The sequence below is a fragment of the Phascolarctos cinereus genome, unplaced genomic scaffold (genome assembly GCF_003287225.1).
Source record: "Phascolarctos cinereus isolate Bilbo 61053 unplaced genomic scaffold, phaCin_HiC Scaffold_7;HRSCAF=346, whole genome shotgun sequence".
Lineage (NCBI taxonomy): Eukaryota > Metazoa > Chordata > Mammalia > Diprotodontia > Phascolarctidae > Phascolarctos > Phascolarctos cinereus.
In genome coordinates this window covers 188772378-188794988 of record NW_027556180.1, presented here as the reverse complement: position 1 = coordinate 188794988, position 22611 = coordinate 188772378, and the positions used below count along the sequence as shown (strand labels likewise).

At 35.0% G+C, this 22611-nt stretch overlaps 1 protein-coding gene across 1 annotated transcript in view; it reads left to right on the top strand.

Moving 5' to 3' along the window:
• GBE1 (1,4-alpha-glucan branching enzyme 1) overlaps positions 1 to 22611 on the top strand; it is a 279718-nt gene that overhangs the window by 91727 nt on the left and 165380 nt on the right. The window contains 1 exon segment of the mRNA XM_078147433.1: positions 5274 to 5389. Coding sequence (XP_078003559.1) covers positions 5274 to 5389 — 116 coding nt within the window.

The following is a 22611-nucleotide window of genomic DNA, read 5'->3' as shown; positions in this document are numbered from 1 at the left end:
ATCATTTTCTAATGTATTTGTATTTATGTATATAAATTTTAATTCAGTAGGCATTCATATAATGAAACCTGATGAATTAAATTAATAATCTTAGTTATCTGGTTTCCCAGCCCTAGAAGCATCAAAGTGAAGGGGGATGGGAAGCTGAAACAGAAGAATACTATTAAAGGCAGGCAACTGAGAGCAATGAGAACTGACAAGATAACAAGGAGGGAGGAGACTAAAAAATTCAAAAACGATACAGAAATTTGCTGTTAGAAAAAAGTGTTCACAAAGAGGACCCTGATGTAGAAAGAAAAAGCCATATTCAGTATTCTGTGTTTGAAAAAGTAAAGAAGTATATAATACATTTCAAAAAGATTCTTTCAAAAATATTTTAATGTTGGCACTTTGGTAAATTTCTTTTTTAAAATAAATTTTTATTTTTTTAAACAGAAAATTAAATTTCATGAGACATTATTTCATTTGCAATTTTATCCCCATCCAGTATAAAGCATATTATGTAAATATTTAATAACTAAAACACTGAATAGTATATAATGTTATTTAATAAGTTCTTAAGAAATTTAACTATTTATAGCTTTGGATTATGGACATAGTATTCTTTATCGTCAACTTCAAGATTTCTTTGTTGTCAGCATTTGCTTCTTGAAACAATATATTTCAGAGAAATCTAGAAAGGGGATAACAAAAAAAGATATTGAAAAGCACCCTTGTTTGCAGATTAGAGAAAGTAGAAAAGAAACCACACATATCAAAATATTTTTTGTACCAAAATGTTTTTAGCAGTATCTTTTGTTATAGAAAAAAAAATGGAAAGAAAATAAATTGAGGAATAACTAATCAAATTATGACATGAATATAATGGAATAATATTGTGCCTTAAGAAGTGCTATAATGGAGGATCATGACCTGATAAAGAATGATGGAGAAAAATTTATAAATGGATTATAAAATTAATAAATGGCATATTTAAGACTTTAAAATTAGTTTTTAAGTTCTTAAACATCAAAAAGAGCTTTCCCATATACAAAAGAACACAAGAGAATTCCCTTTGTAACCATGAATCACCATTTCATGCTGCTTTTTTAATTTAATTTTATTTTTAGAATCAATTGTGGTTAAGTGACTTAGGGTCATACAGCTAGTACGTGTCTGAGGCTAGATTTGAACTCAAGTATTGTTGACTCCAGGGCCAGTGTTCTCTCCCCTGTGCTATATATCTTCCCCTGTACTGCTTTCCTTTAAAAAATATATATGTAATAAATTCTACATGTTACTTTCAAAATCTCCCTGCTTTTCTGTGTTTCTTTCTCAACTTCTTCTGATCTCTTTGGTTCATTTAAAAAAACAGTGATTCAGTGGCCCAATTTAAAATATATATATATATATATATATATTATTGCTGGTAGCCAAGATGGTGGAATAGAGGAATATTACTCCTCGTTATCTCCTTGTATTCTCCTCCAAACAACTTTAAATTAATGCCTCAAATCAAATTCTGGAATGATGGGGCCAGCAAAAGGTCAGAGTGAGACATTCTCCCAGCCCAAGATAACTTAGGAAACTGGAAGGAGAGATCTCTGATATTGGGGTGGAGCCTGGTCCTGAGCTCATGTGGATGCAACACAACTGGTGGAGCTTGGCAGTGGCGACAGTAGCAGCAATAGGTTTGGGAGCTTTTCAAGCCAGAGACAATAAGAGGATCAGGCATTTGGCCAGAAAGATATTTTTAAGGACCTGTGTGCTAGCACTAGGCGGAGTACTGGACAATGTTTGTCAACTCTATTGCCTATACCCACTTTCAGTTCACAGTTCAAGGGCAGAGAGAATTACTTTTGGTCAACAAGGAGCAAGAGCTCTGAAGAGCAGTATTGCTTGAAATTGCAAAGGATCAGGAACTTTTTCTGGGTAAGGACCAGAGCCCAGACCAGGAGAAGAGTGACCATGTACTGAAAATGTCCATACCTACAGAGCTAGCTCTGAAAACAGAAATGCAAAAAAGTCTGAAGCTTGGGATAGTTTCTTATCCCAACCAAGCCCACCAGTTTTAGACAGCAGATAGGATGGAAAAGTGTGCTAACAAAAAATAAACTGATCATAAAAAGTTACTATGGTGACAGGGAAGATTAAGATACAAACTCAGAAGACATACCAAAATAGCTACAAGGAAAACCTCAAAGAAAAATGTGAATTTGACACAAGGCCAACAGTGATTCCTAGAAGAGCTAAAAAAATTATTTTCAAAATTAAATAATAGCAATAGAGGAAAAATTGGATAAAGAAATGAGGAGGGAAGAACATTATGAAAAGACAACAGTTTGCTAGAAGAGGCACAAAAAATACTGAAGAAAACAAAACCTTTTTTTAAAAAACAGAATTAACCAAATGGAAAATCAATTACAGGAATTCGATGAGAAAATAATAAAAGCAGAATTGGCCTAATGGAAAAAGGGGTAAAAAGGTTTAATGAAGAAAATAACTCCTTAACAATTAGAATTGGGTAAGTAGAAGCTAATGACTCTATGAAACATTAAGAAACAATAACACAGGATCAAAAGAATGAAAAAAATATTCTCATTGGAAAAACAACTGACCTGGAAAATAGATCAAGGAGAGATAATTGAACTGGACTTGAAAGCCATAATCAAAGAAAGAGTCTACATATCATATTTCAAGAAGTTTGCTGTGAAAACTGCCTTGATATTTTAGAACCAGAGGGTAAAATAGAAAATGAAAGAATCCACCAATCACTTCCTGAAAGAGATACAAAATGAAAACTCGTAGGAATGTTATAGCCAAATTATAGAGCTCCCAGGTCAAAAGAGAAAAATACTTCAAGCAACCAGTAAAAACCATTCAAATATCATGGAGCCACAGTCAGGATCACACAAGGTTTAGCAGCTGCTATGTGAAAGGAGCCTCTACTTTTTTAGAGTATGATCTGAAAGGCAAAAGGGCTAGGACTACAACCAAGAGTAACCCACCTTGAACAGCTGAATAAAATCAGTCTAGGGTGGACTGTATATTTTATTCATTTCAACAAAGAGCCTTAGAAACATAGATAAAAAATGAATTGAAAACTATAAATAATCCAATCCTAAAGAATGAGTTGGTCAAAGAACAAATCATAGAAATAATAATTTTAAAAAAGAGAATGACAAGAATGAGACAACATACCAAAATTTGTGGGATGCAGGCAAAGCATTTCTTAGGGAAAATTTTTTTTAAATATGTAAATCAATAAAAGAGAAAGCAGATCAATGAATTAAGTATGTAACAAAAAAAAACTAGAAAAAGAACACATTGAAATTTCTCAACTAAACAGCAAATGGAAATCCTGAAAAATCAAAGGAGAGGTTAATAAAACTGATAGTAAAAATCACCCTGGAACTAATAAAACTAGGAGCTGGTTTTAAGAAAAAAAGAAAACCCAAAAACCATTGGTTAATTTTATTTAAAAAGAAAAAAAAAGAGGAAAACCAAATTACCAGAATCAAAAATGAAAAGGGTGAATGTACCACCAATAAAGATAAAATTAAAGCAGCTATTTGGAGTTATTTTGCCCAATTATATGCTAGTAAAGCTGATAGTCTAAGTGAAATGGATGAATATTTACAAAAATATGAATTGCCTAGGTTAACAGAAGAGTAATAAAATAGTTAAATAATCTTATTTTAGGAAAAGAAATTGAACAAGCAAAAAAATGCCCTTCCTAAGAAAAAATTTACAGAATCAGATGGATTTACAAGTAAATTCTATAAATTATTTAAGGAACAATTAATTCTAATACTGTATAAACTTCTTGAAAACAGAAGTAAAGAAAAGTCTTACCATTTTCCCTTTATAACATAAATATGGTTTCAATACCTAAATCAGTGAGATCAAAGACAATGAAAAATTATAGACAAATTTCCCTGATGAATGTTAATGCAAAAATTTAAATAAAATAATATCAAGGAGATTATAGCAATAAGTCACAAAGATATGACCAGGTAGGATTTATGCCAAGAATGCAGGGCTGGTTATATATTAGGAAGACGGTCAGCTTGATTGACCATATCAATAACAAAAAAACCCCAAATTATGATTACTTAAATAGATGCATAGGAAGCTTTTGATAAAATGCAACACCATTCCTATTAAAAACATTACCGAGCATAGGAATATATATATGGAACCTTGCTTAATATAATAAGTAATATCTGTCTCAAACCAGTTACAAAACCATTATTGCTATGCTCTCCTCAAGCCTCGCTCTCCATTAAAAACTGAAAGAAAGGGGAAAATCCCAACAGTAACCTTTTAATAAATAAACATAGTCAATCAAAATAAATCCATCCAGTGGCCATGTCCAAAAATGTGATTTTTTTTCTTTTACCTTGTAGGATGGGGATAATAATAGTATATACCTCCCAGCATTGTTAGGAAGACTAAATCAGATAATTGTGAAGTGCCTAGCACAGTGTCTGGCACATAGTAAACGCTATTTGATCTTAGCTGTTGTTATAGATGGTCTTCTTTGATACTGCCATCACTCTGGTGCAAGCCTTTATCACATCACACTTGGTCTGGTGTGTCTGCCTGCCTCACTAAACTCCAGTATCACCCGAGGATCAAATATAAAGTCCTCTATTTAGAGTTCAAAGTTAAATGCCTTCATAAAAACAATCCCTAATCTTCTTACTTTTATAGTTTTCTTATACACTGACCTCTTCTCTGTTTCACCAAGTCACTTAATCTCCCAGATCTGGGTATTCTCTCTGACTGTTCCCCATGTTTGGAATGTCCTCCCTCCTTATCTCAGCCTCCTGGCTTCTTTCAAGTCCCATCTTCTTCAAGAATTCTTTTTTGTTCTCTCTTGATTCTGTTGCCTTCCCTCTTAGAACTATTTCTTGTCTATCTTGTATATAGTTTGTTTGTATATATTTATTTTCTTGTTGTTTCCTTTATTAGATTGTGAACTCTTCGAGGACAGAAACTGCTTTTTGCCTCTTTTTGTATTGTCAGTGCTTAGCACAATGTTTGGCATATAGAAAATGCTTAATAAATATTTTTTTACTGACTTCTAAATATTTCTTATACTGCTATTATATGATTAGTAATATCTGTACGTCTTCATATATTTTCCTTTCTGTAGTTTGCTAACTTGTTTTAAGTAGTATTGCATAGTATAAAATCTTATAAATATTCTATAATGATTTTATTGAAAATAATTGGATATTAGCATTAATGAACTTTGGTTAACTGATTTTTTTCTCCTTTGTTTATAGATGGTTGGAATCCATTTTCTTACCCATATAAAAAACTTGAATATGGGAAATGGGAACTCTATATCCCACCAAAGCAGAATAAATCTTCAATTGTGCCTCATGGATCAAAGTTAAAGGTAATGTCTGCATAATTGTAACTGTAATTACAAATTCAATTCAGTAAATATTTATTAAACACCTACTGTGTACCAGGCACTGTGCTAAGCACTAGGAATACAAAAAGAGGCAAAACACACTTCCTGTCCTCAGGGAACTTACAGTGGGGGGGGTGTGTGTGTGTGTAAAAAAAAACAAAAAAAGAAACAACAACATGAAAACCAGTGTATACAAAGCAAACTATATGTAGGATAAATAGGAAATACATAGGAAAAAGGCAATGGATTTAAGAGGGTCTGGGGAAGGTTTCCTGTACGGGGTGGGATTTTTGTTTGTAACTTAACAGAAGTCAGGAAGGTCGAAAGTTAGAATGGAGGAGGGAGAGCATTCTAGGTGAGGGACATCTAAGGAGAATAGCTTGATCTGAGAGATGGAGTGTCTTGTTTGTGGAATGGATAGGAGGCCAGCTTTGCTGGATCGAAGAGTACGTGTTGAATTAAATTGTTTATTAATTGTAACTATTTATAAAGTATTTTTCCTCTTAGCTGCTAAAGTATGACTTTCTGCACATATGTACTTTTCCACATAACATGAAAAAATTGCTACTTATTTTAATTATCCATGCTTTGCTGTGGAATACAAGAAAAAGTATGTTACATTGCATAGCAGCATACACCCTTTGCAAAGGTGATGAGTGTGTGAGTGAATGAAAAGTATTTAAATGCTTACCCTGTGTTAAGAACTATGCTAAATGGAGCTTGTTGTTTTTGTTTGTCTTTTTCTTTTTTTCCAGCCAAAAATAAGGTTTATTAGAACATCTGTTGGGGGTGGTTGAGATTTTAGAAATCTGCCATATTGGCCAGCCTCTTAAGGAATTTAAACATTTGTATCACTAATGTAAATGGACCAAATTTTAAGAATCTGAGCCTTGTCCTTTGTTCTTGAAGAAGACCATGACATCAGGAAGGTGATGCCGTGACTTGCAAGTCAGTTGGATTTAAGTGAGGGAGGGCTGTCAGAGTCACCGCTGCACTTTCTTCTCTAGAGCCATCTGGGTCCAATGGCAAGATAGAGATCAGAATGAACTGGAGATGGCAACATGTTCAGTGAAGGAAGATTAGGTTGATAGGTCTAGAATCTCACTTGATTTAACTAGTATCTTCATTCATAGTCCTTTCAAATCTACCTGTAATCTACCTCTCTTTCCTGACCTTTTGTCTCACATATCCTGCTGCCTGATATACATGGATGTCCCACACAGGGCTCAAACAAAATGAAACTCATTATTTTCCCTCAAAGACCCATAGCTCTTGTTCTTTATTTCTGTCGAACATTATACTATTCTTCTAGACACCCCATTGTCTTTGGCTTTTTCTTTTCATGACTCCTCACATGTAATCAGTCCAATTTTTCTCCCTTTCTGACATCTCTCTCGTCGTCTCATCAACACTCAAACCACAACCACTCTTGTTCAGAGTTTCTCCTCTTCCACTTTGATTATTTAATTATTTAAAAAGAAATTTTAAAGTTTTATTGATACTCTTATTATTTCCCAAGGACTTCTCTTGCCCCCACCAACTAAATGCTCTCTTACAACAAATAACATCTATAGCTTATCTCTTCAGGTACTATGTCCATGATTATCAAATTATCTAAGTTTTTGGGGTTTTTTTTGCTATATAATAATCTTCCAAAGTCCCAGCCTGACTTGTACCAATCTCTATTCTTATTAATTTCATTTTTATTGTGATAGTAGAGCTCTTTGTCACATCAACATTTCACTAAAGCTCTTTGCTACCTTATAATTACATATATATGTATGTATATATATAAATATGTGTGTGTGTGTGTGTGTGTGTGTGTGTGTGTATATAATATCAGAAAATTTGGCAAAAAGACATTTAACTTTTACTCCCTAAAACTAACTTAATCATTTTAATAATTGCTGATTTCCAACATTGACCATCTGTTATGAGTCAGCATGCATATTTTTATACTTGGATGATTCAAGGTTTTGGATGTTTGTTGCCAACTATTTATACACACTAAGGAGAGAAATTTGTTCCTGATGGTCAAATGATGATAACTTTTCTTTCCTTACCTAGTTTTTGTTTGGGATAAATTCATTTATCTTTCAACTTAGGCTGTTAGGTGGTACGGTGGATAGAGTGTCTGGCTTGCAGTCAGGAAGACCTGAGTTCAGACTTGACCTACTACTTTGCCACTGTTTGCCTCTGAGCAAGTAACTCAACCTCTGTTTGCCTCAGTTTTCTGCGTTGTAAAATGGGTTTAATAATAGCATCTACCTCTTAAGGGTTGTTGTGAGGATCATCATCATCATCAATGCTTATTCTCTTTTGTCTTCCTCAACCTTGAGAGAATTTTGGGAATTCCTAACTGCAAATCATATAAGTATCTGATAAAAGAACAGACCTAGTTTTTGTTTTTGTTTTGGAATGACTTAATTTTAGCCTGAGGTATTCTGCTAATCTTTGTTCCTCTTGGCTGATTGTGGTTCCCCTGAGCTATTGTAGTAACTTCCTAATTGGTATCAATTAATCAAGTATTTATTAAATATCTATTATGCATCAGATGCTGAATATCTAAAGACATAAAATAGGAGATATAGCCTAAAGAAAAGGTGGAATACATGATAATTTGGTGACTTATGAACACTGGGTATTAATGGAACTAAAGATAGTTTGAAAGATAGTTTTAAGTAGGAGTGAAGTTGATAGCCTATTTTCAGATTGTCTTTCTATATCATTACAGGGTAGAAATGAGGGAGGTACTTTAATGGAATGTTGGAAAATGACAGAGGTGCTTCTGCTATCAGAATAATAATGAAATCAATTTTTAAAAGACTGGAGACTGGTGAGAGGGTTGATGTAGTTTAGAGGAGATTAGTGGGTAGTGGACAACAGAGATTAAGCATACAAATGTTTTCTAAACATGTTCTGATTGAGTAAAATGAGTATGTTTGGCCTGTAAGGCAGTGGTATTGGGTGGTAGAGACAAGATATTTTCAGATTTAAAAAACAAACTGCAAAGTAGTTTATAAAAGTGAGTTAAGCTAATTCTGTGTCATTGTAAATGATGAAACTAGAGCCAGTGGATGAAAGTTAAGGATTAGAAATGTCAAAGTTTCGCTATATTCTGCTCTGGTCAGAGTTCTTTGGAGTAGTATATTCAGTTCTGAGCATGATGTTTTAGGAAGGACATTGATAAGCTGGAAAGTATCTAGAGGAGAGCAGCCAGGGTGGTGAAGGACCTTGTGTCTATGCCATGTTAGTTAAGTCACATCAAGTCAACATGCAGTTCTCAAGTGTTTACTTTGTTCCAGGCAAAGATGAAAACAGTCCTGTTTTCAGAGAGCTATGAGAGAGACAGGGAGTTATTTAACCTGGAGGAGTCTTCTCACATCTATGTATACTTGATAGATTCAAGAATTTGAAGGGTTGTTCTGTGATTGAGGGGATTGAACTTGTTCCTTTTGACTTCCATGAGCAGAAGTTGGATTAATTTCCTTAGACATAAATGGGTACTGGACAAGGACTTAACCAATACTGAGGAAATATAGCACTATAAGCACAGAGTCAGTAGGGGAACCCTATGTCCTCCATAGGGTGGAACTGACTTATGCTAGAGTTCTGGGATCAATACTGGTTTTTCAGTTACCCAGAATTTAGTTATCTTTTAGTAATCTTTTTATTTATATTATTGTAATCATTTTCTGTACTGCTTATTTGGTTTTGTTTAATTTTCATTTTATTCAAATCTTTCCATGTTCCTCTGAATTTCTTTTAAACATAATTTTTCTAGTGCAAAGTAATATTTCATTATATAGCATAATTTGTTTAGCCATTTCATTCCTTATGAACACTCACCTTGTTTTCAGTTTTTTACTGAAGAGTGTACCTTTGCCTATTTTGTTATATATTGGACTTTTTGTTCCTTTCTCTTTTGGCTATATGCCTGTTATATGTGAAGGTATATGGAGAGTTCGGTCACTCTTATTGAATGCTTCCATATTGGTATAAAGAATCACTGGCCAATTCACAACTTGATCAGCACTATGGCTGTGCCTATCTTTCTGTAGCTTCCTTGCCGTTGGCTGCTATTTTTTTTTCATCTTTGACAATTGGCATAGTAAGTGGTGTTAATTTGTATTTTTCTAGATTTTGTCTTAGATCTTCTTTTCTCTCTCTATAGTGGCTGTCTATACCTTGAGTTTAATCTGATAAACATAAAGCACTTTAGTCCGGTATCAGGCACATAATAGGCATTGTATAAATCCTCATTCTCCTTCCCTTATCTAATTTAATCTATTCTCATAATGTAGATTTTTCACTGATCAATATGTACAGATCCACTCTTGTACTCGAGTTTCAGCCCACATTGTCAGTTTTTTATTGGATGTTTCAAATTATATGTCCAAGTAACATTTCAGACTCATCAAGTCCAAAACCCTAATTCATCAGACTTCTGTATTTCTTTTAAAGACATGACTATGACATCACTCTCTATATCTCATTCTGATTCATCTTATGTATCAAATCATTTCTCAAATTTTGCTGTTTCTGCCTCCACATTATCTCACACATCTTACCCTTTCTCTCTACTCACACTAATGCCAAATAATTTTGATGGTTACTGTTTTATAATGAGTTTTAGTCATTGGTTTTCCTTTTATTCCCTTATTTTAAAGTATTTCCCTTGAGATTCTAGACTTTTTGTTCTCCCTGCTTCAAATCTCTTCTCATTCTATTTCATTCTCCACTTATCCTGTCACAAAGCATTTGTTAAGAGTACAATGAAAGACAAAAATAGTCACTGTCTTCAAGGAGCTGATATTCTAGTGGTAGATACAACATGTAATTAAGTGGAAACAATTAAATAGATACATGCAGATAATCAAGTAGATACATGTAACTGTGTGTGCACATGTGTATGCGTGTGTGTGTGTGTGTGTGTGTGTGTGTGTGTGTGTGTGTGTGTGTGTGTGTGTGTGTGTGTAAAATTTCAGAGGGGAAGGCATGGACAGTTGAGGGGACCAGGAAAGGCTGCTACAAAAAAGTGAGATTTGAGCTAAATCTTAAAGGCTGAGAAACTAAGAGGTAGAAATGAGAAGGGCAAGCATTTAAGCATGGGGACAGCCAGTGCAAAGCCATAGAAATGGATACTGTAGTATCCTGTGTGAAAAACAGCATGTAGGTCAGTAGATAGCATTGAAGGATAAGAGAAATGTATGAGAACAATTAACTGGGATGGTAGGAATCACATGAAGTTTTTCTTTTAATAGAGAGAGATGGGACATAATAGTGTATGCAAACTGCTGGAGAAGATGAGGAGATGGATTCAGGAATAGAGGAGTTGGCCTTGGCAAGGAGAAGGGCCACCTTTTCGTCTGAGATTGGAGTAAAGGAGCAGATAATGGGGGAAGATGGCTATGCTATGAGTTGATGAGAAAGGGCACCTCATGGCGAGTGGTCTTTTTTCAGTGAAATATGGAATGAGGTTAATTGAGAGAATGGGAGGAAAGGTATCTTGGAGGAAAAGAGAGATTTGGAACTGTCACTGTGGAGAGTGTGATAATGAATTGATTAGGAAAGAGTTGAATGATTTCCATGCTGCATTAGATAACAGATTTTCAGTGGACCTCATGATTTTTTCACATAATTCCAAATGGTTTCCCAGAATTATTGGATCAGTTCCTAGCTCTTAGAGTATTACTATGCCTGTCCTTCAAGCACTTCCTACTACTATCTTTTCATATTTTCTAATAAGGTGGATATATTTTGAAACTTTAGAGTGGTTTTGATGTCTTTTTCTTGTTACTGATTTTGAGGATCTTTCCCTTTGGTTGTTGATAAGTGTAGAATTACTTTTTTTTTAACTTATTTATTGATTGCACAATGGCTTCTAGTCTTATTTCCCATTATTCCTTCTTGTAATTTTCTCATATAGCTTTTATATCAGATTTGTATCAGAAATACATGAAGTAACAATTGTTTTCTAGTCTACAGTTTTTTTTATTCTAAATGCATTTCTGTTCTTCATGCAGAAACTTTTAAGAAATCATCTGTTTCATCTTTTACAGCTACCTTTATCCCTTGTTGGATAATAATTTTCCATCTAGCTAGAATTATGAAATGTGCTTCTTGCCATTCTCTTCAATTTTTGTTTTATTTAGGTCATTATCTCATTTGAGCTTATTGTGCCATTGTTAGGTGATGGTCTAAAGCTAATTTCTTTGTAACAGCTTTCGAGTTTCCATACTAGTTTTTGTTGAATAGGTTGTTTTCCTATTCATTAATGTTCTTGAGTTTATGGAAAACTAGAATGCTCTGTTTTCTGGATTTTACTTATTTGGTTTTTCCCACTTACCTACTTTGCTATTTTTAACATGTAACAAGTAGTTTTAACTATTTAACCATTTTATTCTAAGATGGAATTGGTTGTCACTTCATCCCAAGATTGCCATCATCTTTCTACTTCAGTAATCAGTTCCTCCTCTTTTCTTAGAATCAGATTTAGATGAACAATTTCCAGTTATTTTCTTCATATTAAAAATAGATTATCATTAGACAACTAAAAAAATATCAATGGCTTAGGTTTTATCATAGTATTATAACTCTCATCTTTATTACATCATACATCCATGCATATTTGGTGAACATCAGAAAAAAAAAAAGAAAAGAAAAGAAAGAAGTTCTTTAAAAACTAACTTTTGTTTGGAACCAGAAGGATAAAAGAATAAGAAAATATAGAATGACTACTAACTGTCATGAACACTAATAAAATAGAATACTTTTTCACCAAAAGAAGGAGCTAGATCTTCTAATATGAAAGCGCTTTCTTCAAATCCGACCTCAGACACTCGATACTTACTAGCCGTGTGACCTGGGCAACTCACTTAACCCCGATTGCCTCACCAAAAAAAAGCAAAAACACAAACAAACAAAAAAAGGCTCTTTCTTGTGTTTCCAAGAGTGATAATGTAGATCCACACTGGCCACTTGAAAAGACAGCATCTTGTTTTGGTCAGAATAAAATGATACAAATAATGATGATTAGAGATTTCCTGCTGATATCAACAGTAATGGGTTATAAGATGATGGGCTTCTTAAGACTGAGCAGTATTGATGGCCACAACCTACTGTTTATCCTCATGAAGATAATAACTATCATTGAAGGATTGCTAGGGATTATGAAGGTCTAGGTAAGAAACTGATGATCTTATGGGCATAAGGGGTAGTTTCATAATTTCTGCCCAAGGTATGGCATTCAGCAAAACATGAATTTGGAAACAAATGAGATTTGTATTTCTTGATCATTGCCTAAAATACAGGAATGGTACATGCTAGGTATATTGCTTCCTGGGCAGACATGAAATGTATCTAAGCACCAGTAAAATTACATTTTCTTGCATACTTGCAAATTTGATCAAGAACTTTGAACTGAAAATGTATGAGGAGGACAGAAAATACTCATTCATATGCCAGTCCGATATTTGATAGTGATTAGCACAGAAACATAAGAAGATATCAGGAGAAGACCAGTGATTCTCAAAAGATATAATATGTGGGAAGAATACCAGCAAAAAACTAAAAGCCTTTTATCTCTATGTAGATGCCCAAAGTATGGGTAATGAAGGCAGTAGTGGAAATAGTATTATATACTTTAGTGAAAGATGAAATGCAGGAGAAATGGGAGAGAAATACAGGAACTGGAGTGGAGAAGCATACTGTACAACAATTGGTTAAGAATGAATCTAGTGAGAAAACCTCTAATTGTGTGGGGCTGTACTCTAGATCATAGGTGTCAGACATGCAGCCAGCACAACATTCTTGAATGCAACTCAAACCAGATTGAAATGTAACACATTAAAACACAGAAAATGTTAGTATGTGGTTTTCTAAATCAATATGCAGCCTACAGAGATCCTGTTTATATTTGAGTTCAACAATTCTGCTTTAGATTACCTAGTAAAAGGGAGAAAAGTGATCAGTTATGAGAAACAGATCACAAACTTGGCATGGACTTGATTAGTGTGAATAATGAAGTACAAATTCAAATATATTTTACCACTTGGTTCATTATTTGTACTAATTGAGACATAGTTGTAGTGGTAATGGGGGCTTAACATATCTGAGTATCTAATTAAAAAAACTCGCTGATGAAAGAAGAGAAGCTGACATTAACCATATAGATTCCATTCTTCAAATCATAAAGAAATCAACAAGGGTAATTTATTGCTATAATAGCCTAATATCTTTACTAAAGTAGAAGATCAGAAATGATTTCTAGACATTGAGTATAAATCCAGGTCTTATTTATTTTTCTCTTGATTTCTTCATGATCTTCAGAGATCAGTGGTTTTGTTTGTTAAGGTTATTTCCTCTACAGAAACAGTTTTCAGCCCTTCTACCAGGCTGTACTAGACATTTTCATGAATCAAGGAAGCAAAATGTATCATGTGATGGACCTCTCTACCCTTCTGGGCCCATACTTAAAATACTTTACAGCTTTCTGTAGCATCTACCAGAGTTTTTACTCTACTAATATAATCTTTTAAAACCCAGGGTTTCTATTGCACCATGATAAGGCATTTTAGTTTAACAGTAGATTATTTCCCAGAAAACTGGCTGTTCATCAGGTATGTACATAACTGCTTTAATTGACTGAACAAGAGCTTATTTTGTGTATTTTTTCCCAAACTGGTTTATGCTTAAAAACTAATTCACTCACTTCCTAGGAGGGCTACATGAACTATATGATCTCATTCTCTGCACTAGGGCCCCCTTAGCACACTGCTGAACAAATGACTTCAGCAATAAACTGGCTTTTTTGCCCCAATGAATCATCAGAAATATTCAGCATGCCCTGTTGGAGATATACAATTCAATCCCTATTGTAAAGGGGCTTACAATCTAAATGGGGCAACAGTAGGTACATATAAAAAGAATAATAAATTTTATGCTGATAGTCTCTGCGATGAAACTTGATCAGCTGGCTTAATGTGGGCTATCAAAAAATCAAAAGTATGTGTCTGAATTTATCTCCAGATAGGTGTTGTGTCAGGGTGTGCTTTAATAAGATTTGTTCATTTTATTCCCTTAGTATTTTTTACCTGCTGGGGTTTTGTAAATAATACTTTACTGATTTTTTTTTCTGAAGACCTTTGCTTTTAACACCTCTTCTCACCTCAGGCCCCATTTAGTGTCTTAAATTGTTCCTTTTCCACTTACATCATTGGTTAACTCCTTCCCTTCTGCTGACTAATATACCTCCCATATTCTAAACACAATCTCTCAATTTACCACCCTATCTTTCTCCAAACTTTTTTTTTTTGCTAGGCAATAGAGTTAAGTCACTTGCTCAGGGTCATACAACTAGTAGGTATCAAGTGTCTGAGGCTGGATTTGTCGCCCTATCTTTCATCTCCTTTTTACTGCTAAACTTTTTCAGAGTTGCTTTTTGTTTGTTTTGTTTTGTTTTAAATAGTATTTTATTTTTTCCCACAATTACAAATCAGAAATATTTTTACCATTCATCTTTACAAGATTTTGGGTTCCAAATTTTTCTGCCTCCTTCCTTCCCTCTTCTGAAAATGGTAGGCAATTTGATATAGTTTATGCATATGCTATCATGTAAAACATTTCCATATTCATCACGGTTGTGGAAGAAGAAACAGATCAAAAGTTTAAAAAAAAAAGCACAAAGAATAAAGTAAGTGAAAAATATGCTTTGTTCTGCATTGAGTCCGTCAGTTTTTTACCTGGATGTGGATAGCATTTTCCTTCCTGAGTCCTTTGTACTTGTCTTGGATCATTTTGTTGCTGAGAAAACCTGAGTCATTCATAGTTAATCATCACATGTTGTGACTGATACTGTGTACAGTGTTTTCCTAGTTCTAATCATTTTACTTTGCATCAGCTTATACAAGTCTGTCCAGGTTTTCCTTTACTTTGAGTATGTTTCTCTACTCTCTGCTTCAAGTGCAAGCAGCATATTATAGGATACTGATTTTTGATCCACTCTGCTATCTGCTTCTATTTTATGCAGGAGTTCATCCCATTAAAATTCAATATTGTAATTACTACCTGTGTATTTCCCTCCATCCTGTTCTTCCTGTTTGTCCCCTCTCTACCACCTCCCCTTATCTCCTCTCCCTTCTTTCAGTCCCTCCCCCCCTTTTTACTCTCCTCCCCTGCTCCTTCTATGTCATGTAAGATAGATTTTTATATTCATCTGATTATGTATATCATTCCCTCTTTGAGCCAGTAGTGATGAGAGTAAGGTTCAAACAATGCCCATCATCCCTGTGCCCCACCGCAGCATGTTCCCCTCCACTGTAATAGGTCTTTCTTGCCTCTTCATGTGAGATAATTTACCCCATTCTACCTCTCCCTTCCTTTTGCACCTATTTTACTTCTCTTTCTCATTTTTTTTGTCATTTCCTCTAACATTTTATACCCATACCCTCTATGATTAGTCCTTCTATCTGTACCATTAGTGATACAATTTTTGAGAGTTACAAATACCATCTTCCCGTGTAGGAATCTAAACAGTTCAGCTTTATTAAATCCTTTCTGTTCTCCCCCCCCCCCTTTTTGGGTCTTGATATTGGAGGTGAAATTTTTGGTTTAGTTCTGGTCTTCTCCTTATAAAGGCTTAAAATTCTTCTATTTTTATTGAATGACCATTTTTTCCCTTGATGTATTACGTTTAATTTTTCTGGGTAAATGATTCTTGGTTGTGGTACTAGCTCCTTTGCCCTCCAGAGTATCATGTTCCATGACCTCTGATTCTTTAATGTTGTAGCTGCCAGGTCCTGTGTGATCTTGATTGTGACTCCCCAATATTTGAATTGTTTCTTTCTGACCACTTGTAGTATTTTGTTCCTTGACCTGATAGTTCTGAAGTTTGGCTATAATGTTTCTTGGGGTTTTTATTTTAGGTTCTCTTCTCTGAGGAGACTGGTGGATTTTTTTTCAGTGCCTATTTTTGCCCTCTGGTTCCAAGATATCAGGGCAGTTTTCCTTGATAATTTCTTGAAAGATGCTGTCTAGGTCTTTCTTTTAATTATGGCTTTCAGGTAGTCTACTGATTTTGATATTGTCTCTCTGTATCTATTTTCCAGGTCAGTTGTTTTTCCCATAAAGTATTTTACATTTTCTTCCATTTTTTTCCTTCTTTTGAATTTGTTTGACTGATTCATGATGTCTCACAGGCATTAGCATCCACTTGCCCAATTCTAACTGTTCAGGTGTTGTTTTTCTTAATTAGCTTTTGTACTTTCTTTTCAATTTGGCCAGTTGTATTCTTTAAGGAGGTGTTTTCTTCAGTGGATTTTTATATCTAGTTTTCCATCTGGCCAAGTCTTCTTTTTAAGCAGTTTTCAAGCTGTTGAGTCTTTTTTTCACAATTATCTTGCATCACTCTCATTTCTTTTCCCCATATTTCTTCTACCATTCTTATATGATTTTTAAGCTCCTTTTTGAGCTCTTCCATGAGTTCTTTCTGGGCTTGAGAAGACTTCCCATTTTTCTTTGGGATTTTGCCCATAAGTGTTTTGACATTGTTGTCCTCTTCTAAGTTTGTGTCTTGGTCTGTTTTCATACTGTCTGTGATCAGATTTTTGTTGTTATTGTTGTTCTTGTCTTTTGCTCACCTTTTTTGTTTGGGGGGTGCATTTTTACTTTAAATTTGAGCTCTGTTCCCAGGATGGAAGGGGCACTATCTCAGGCTTCTTGTGCCAGTGGCTACAGGCCCTGGCTATTTATCTGGCGCTGCTCTGCAGGGGTAAGGTGGATTTTGACTGATGCTGCTGGAGGTTGTAGGAGTCTGGCAACTTGCAACTTACCTGGTGCTGAGCTGGGGTTCTAGAGATGGTGTCTGGTGTGTTCTGAGGCCGGGTGGGTTTTTCTGTGTTTCCCCAGGGCTACACTGAAGCATGTAGAGGACCTGATGCTGGAGCACACCTAATTTGGAGTGCCAAAGCACCTGGAAATCCTGTTGCCATAAGAGTCCCTACCGTCAAGAAGTTTACAATCAAATGGGGGAAATCAAAAACACACAAAAGAAAGCTGAAAAGTTGGAGTAATAGTGAGGAGGGAAGGTATCAATAGAGGGTATTGTGGAGAACGATAATAATGATCATAATAATACGTACAATGATGATAACAATAATAACAATAATACCGAACATATAGTACTTACTTTATGCCAGACACTGTGCCAACTTCTTTACTATTATTATCTCATTTAATCCTCACAACAACCCTGGGAGGAAAGATTGTTATTCTCATTTGATAGATGAGGAAATTGAAGCAAACAGAGGTTAAGTGACTTGCCTAGGGTCAACTAGCTTATAAGTGTCTGAGGCCTGATTTGAACTCAGGAACTTCTGACTCCACTCCATCCACTAGCCACAGAAGTCCAAAATGAGGAACTATTTGAGGGGATGGATACACTTTAGTCTATTCTTCACTCAGCTATCAAAGTGATTTTCTTAAAGCACAAATCTGACCATGTCACTCACTTCCATTTTTCACCCCTTTATTCAGTAAACTTCAGTAGCACCTCATTTACTTTCAGGGTTAAATATAAATCCCCTTTCATTTTCAAAGCCTTCATTACCTTACCATTTTCTACCTTTTCAGTCTACTTACATTTTCTACCCTGCACACTCTACAATCCAGTGACATTTTCCTCCTTTCAGTTCTTTGAAGAAACACACTTCCATCTCCTGATTTATGCATCTTCACTGATTTTTCCCTCATCCTTTGAAGGCTTCCTCTTTTTTCCCTCCTGGCTTCCTTCAGGTCTCAACTAAAAGCTCACCTTCTGCAAGAACACCTTCCCGATCCTTTTTTTTCCCCCTCCCCTTTTCTTTTGGAGGGTTAAGTGATTTGCCCAGAGTCACATAGCTAATAAGTTATTGAGGCCAAATTTGAACTCAGGTCCTCCTGACTCATTGTGCCACCTACCTGTCTCTCCTGATCCCTTTTAATGCTAGTGTCTTCCCTTTGTGGTTATCTTCAATTTATCCTGTTTTTGTCTTATTTATATATAGGTGTTTACATGTTGTCCATTAGATTGTGGGCACCTTGAGAGCAAGTACTGTTTTCACCTTTGTTAGTATCCCTATTGTTTTGCTTAGTGCCTGTCACAGAGTAGGCACTTAAATGTTTGTTGACTTCTTCTCAGTAATTGCCATCTATTTTCTTTAGCATTAGGTTACTTCAATATATTTAATTTAGTTCATCAAACATTTACTAAATGACTACTGTATGCAGGACATTGTCATAATCAGATAGTAGCAATATTTTTGTCTGTTTAATTTTTTCCTAATTGTATTGTGAAGTTGAACCTATTTGAATAATTATTGGTCTCACTGAGGAGACCCTGTAATGCTTTGGGCCGATGCAGTCTATATGCAGGTATCCACACAAAAGAGCAATTAAAGTTTAAGGTTTGTGGAGCATTGTACACATGAATCTTATCTGATTGTCACAACACTGTGACTTATGTGCTATTATTTTCCCCATTTTGCAGATGAGGAAGCTGAGGTTAGAGAAGCTAAGTGAGTTGTTAAGTCTCTTAAGCTAGATTGGTTCACGGGTTTTCCTGATTCCAAGTCCAGTACTTTATCCACTCATTAAACATGTTGAGATTATAATGCGACATAAATTTTAATTAACGAGAGATATATAAATGAAATTGGTAGACCTTAGTATTCAATAAATAATAACTTAAATAATAAGTATCGTAGGATACATCTAACAGACAATATATCAAGATATGTAAGATTCAGGCAAAGCAAGATTTAGAGGAAAATTCATAGATTTGAATAACTAATGAAAGGAAAAAATCTAGGAAATAAAAAATCTTGAAACTAACAAAATAGAAGATAGTTTGAAAGTAAAAGAAGAAATAAAATTGGAAATAAAGACTATTAAATCAATAAATTAAAATCCTTGATGCTTCAACAGTGTAACCAGACTGATTAACCATTGGCCAGTTTGCTTTGAGAGATCTGTATGCTCAGATTATCTAAATATAAATGGATTCCCAAAAGAGAGATAATATTAAAAAAAAAAGCTTTGAGTCCTAATGGATTTATAAAGTACAAGATAGGAAATCATCTAGTTTTAACCTATATCTGAATTAGTTTCTTCTCTAAATTAGCATGTTTTTGGAAGACATGAAGTAGAGATGAATGCAATATTTCCTAAGCAGCTTCATCTACCTTTAGATCCCATTACTTATAATTGTTAGGCAGTTTGTACTCACTTCAAGATGAAATTTTCTTTTTTCAACTTTACCCATTTTTGCTTGTTCTTGGCAGTATTGAAGAGAAGAATATTTCTAACCCCTCTTCATATGACAGACATTCAGATACTCAAAAGAGTGCTACCACCTCAACCCTAAATCTTCTTCTGGATACTGGTCCTTATTGTATTAAATAGTATCCCTTGATCTTTATGCCCTTCACCATCCTCTTTGATATTTTTTGGATTATCTGTAGTTTATTTATGCCCTTTGTAAAAATGTGGTTCCCAGAACTGAAAACAGTATTGCACATGTGATCTGGCCAGGACAGAGTACATTGTGAATGTAACCTCCCTAATCCTGCATGCTACTTTTTGCTTATTGTTGCATTACCCTTTATTGATGCTGTAGCACAGTTTTTAGAAATTGAATTTTCTGTCCACTGAAATGTATATATTTTTTTAGGCCAACTGCCATCTAATTAATTGTCCTCCATGTTAACCTTGTGAAGTTGAATAAAAAAAAAACCCAAGTATGACTTTATAAAATTTAAATCCAGTCTACTCAGTGTAGCTCAATGTTATGTAATGTAAAGATCTCTTGTGTATCTTCACTTCATCATTCATTATGTTAGCTAACCTTTCTAGGTTTGTGTTATCTGCAGATTTGGTAAGCATGTTCTCTGCTTTCATCCAAGTTATTGCTAAAATTATTAAGTAGTGGAAGGCTGAATACACTTGTCAAACACTTTAGAAAAAAATCCAAGAAACATGATTTGTTCTTAAAAACAAGCAAAGAATTTATTCAAGGAAACTTCTTTTATGATAAAGATTTTTTTTGACATCCAAACCATGTAGAGATAAAACAAAGAAATCAAAATCCAGATTATTATTAATGACTAGTGAATAATTATTAAGTATCTGCTTGATATAGAAATTGATGCCTGAGTTGCATCTTTAAGAAAGAGAAGGATGCTATCAGATGAGGTAAAGTGTAAGTGTATTATGAGCTCTACAAAGGCACATAAAGTGAGAATGAGGAACAGAGAGAAGGCCAGTTTTGTTGAATTGCAGCAGAAGCTGGAAGAAATAATGGTCAATGAGAAAGATAGATTGAGGCTAGGAAGGACTTTAAAAGTTAAATAGAGGAGTTTATATTTGAGCCTGGAGGCAGTAGGAAGCTGCTGGAATTGGTTGAGGAGGAGAGTTACATGATCTGTTCCAGGTTTAAGGAAAATTACTTTGGCAGTAGAGGACTGGGATGATGAGAAATTTGAGGCAAGGTGGTCAGTTAGGAGGATGTTGCAATAATCTAGGCAAGAGATGATAAGAGCCTGAACTATAGAGATAGCTGGGTAAGATAATAGAAGGGTCCCATGTAAGAGTTTGTTAAGGTAGAAATGTGATATTTTGGCAATTGATTGGATATGTGAGATAAAGGAGAAGGTTATGAGATACCAGTGGGACTTCAGGTAGAGATAATCAAATAATTGGAGCTTATAGGACAGAAGTTTAGGGGAGTGTTGAAGGCTTGATATGCAATATTTAAGAGCTGTTGCATAGAGATGGTAATTGAACCCATGGACAGTTGATTAGGACACCTAAAGAGAATAGAGAGAGGGGAAAGGACCACTGGAGAGAGGGCACTAGTATCCAGGGTAGGGATGGAGAAAGGATAAACATCTAGGATAGGATTGGAGGAGGGTAAGGTTAGGTCTTTTTTGAGAAGGTGAGACTTGAACTCAGCCTTGAAGGACAGGGATTCTGTGAAGGTGAGGTGAAAAGCAGTTGGAGATAGCTTGATGATTGCAGGAGTTTGAATGTTTATATGAGGACCAATTTGACTGAGATGTACAGTTTAATAGGGCATATCACCTCTTATCTTGATTATTTAACAGCCTCTTCATTGATCTCCCTGTGTCAAGTCTTTTACCACTTCAGTCCATCTTACAAACTACTCCCCAAATAATTTTCTTTATTCATAGATCTGACTGTATGACTCCTTTGTACTCAGTCAACTCCAGTGGCTTTCTTTTGAGATTAAGATCAAATATAAAATCCTTTGTTTAGCTTTTAAAGTCCTTTGCAACCGTGCCCTAATCTCTCTCTGACTCTATGATCATCCACTGGCCTTCTCTCTGTTTCTTAAACATGATGCCAAGCACCTTGCCTCCATGCCTTTTCGTTGGCTGCCTCACATTCTTGAAATTTACTCTTTCTTTATCCCCAACTCTTTGAGTCCTTCTTTTCCTTTAAGCTAAAACTCAAGCACCACATTCTGCATGAATCCTTTCCTGATCCTCCCAACTGCTAGGGCTAACTATTTCTCATTAACTAGGGCTAATTCCTACTCACTAACTACTTTGTATTTATTCACTATTGTTTTTGCCTGAATATGTGTACCCGTTTTCTCACCGATTAGAATGTAAGCCCTTTTTGAATAAGGCCCAGGTACATGGGGAGATACTTGTTGCTTTTAGGGTTTGGAGCACCTGAAAAACCATCAAATCTAATTTTCTCATTTTTATAGATGAGGAAACTGAACATGAAAGAGTTTACTTTAATTAGCCAGGATCATATAGCTAATAAGTGTCTGAAGTAGGATTTTAACTCGGGTCTTCCTTACTTCCAAGATCAGCACTTTCTGCATTGTACCACCAGCTGCCTCTTTGATTCTTATGAAGTTAATGTACAATAAGTCTTGAAAAGTAGGCTAGATTTGTATTGTAAAAAAACCTTAAATTACCCGGAAAAGTTATTTTTCCTCCTTTTTTTTTTTCCTTCAGCAGGCCTGCTTGGTTTCAGTTCCCAGGAATTTCAGGCCTTTCCCCAGGATAAGCTGATTTGCTGAAATCTCATCACCATGCTGATTGACAAGAGTTTATCTTACTCTGATGCTTCCTTAGAACCCTCAGTTTTCCTCTCTACTCTGACTAGAGGACTGGAAGACAGAATATCAAGCT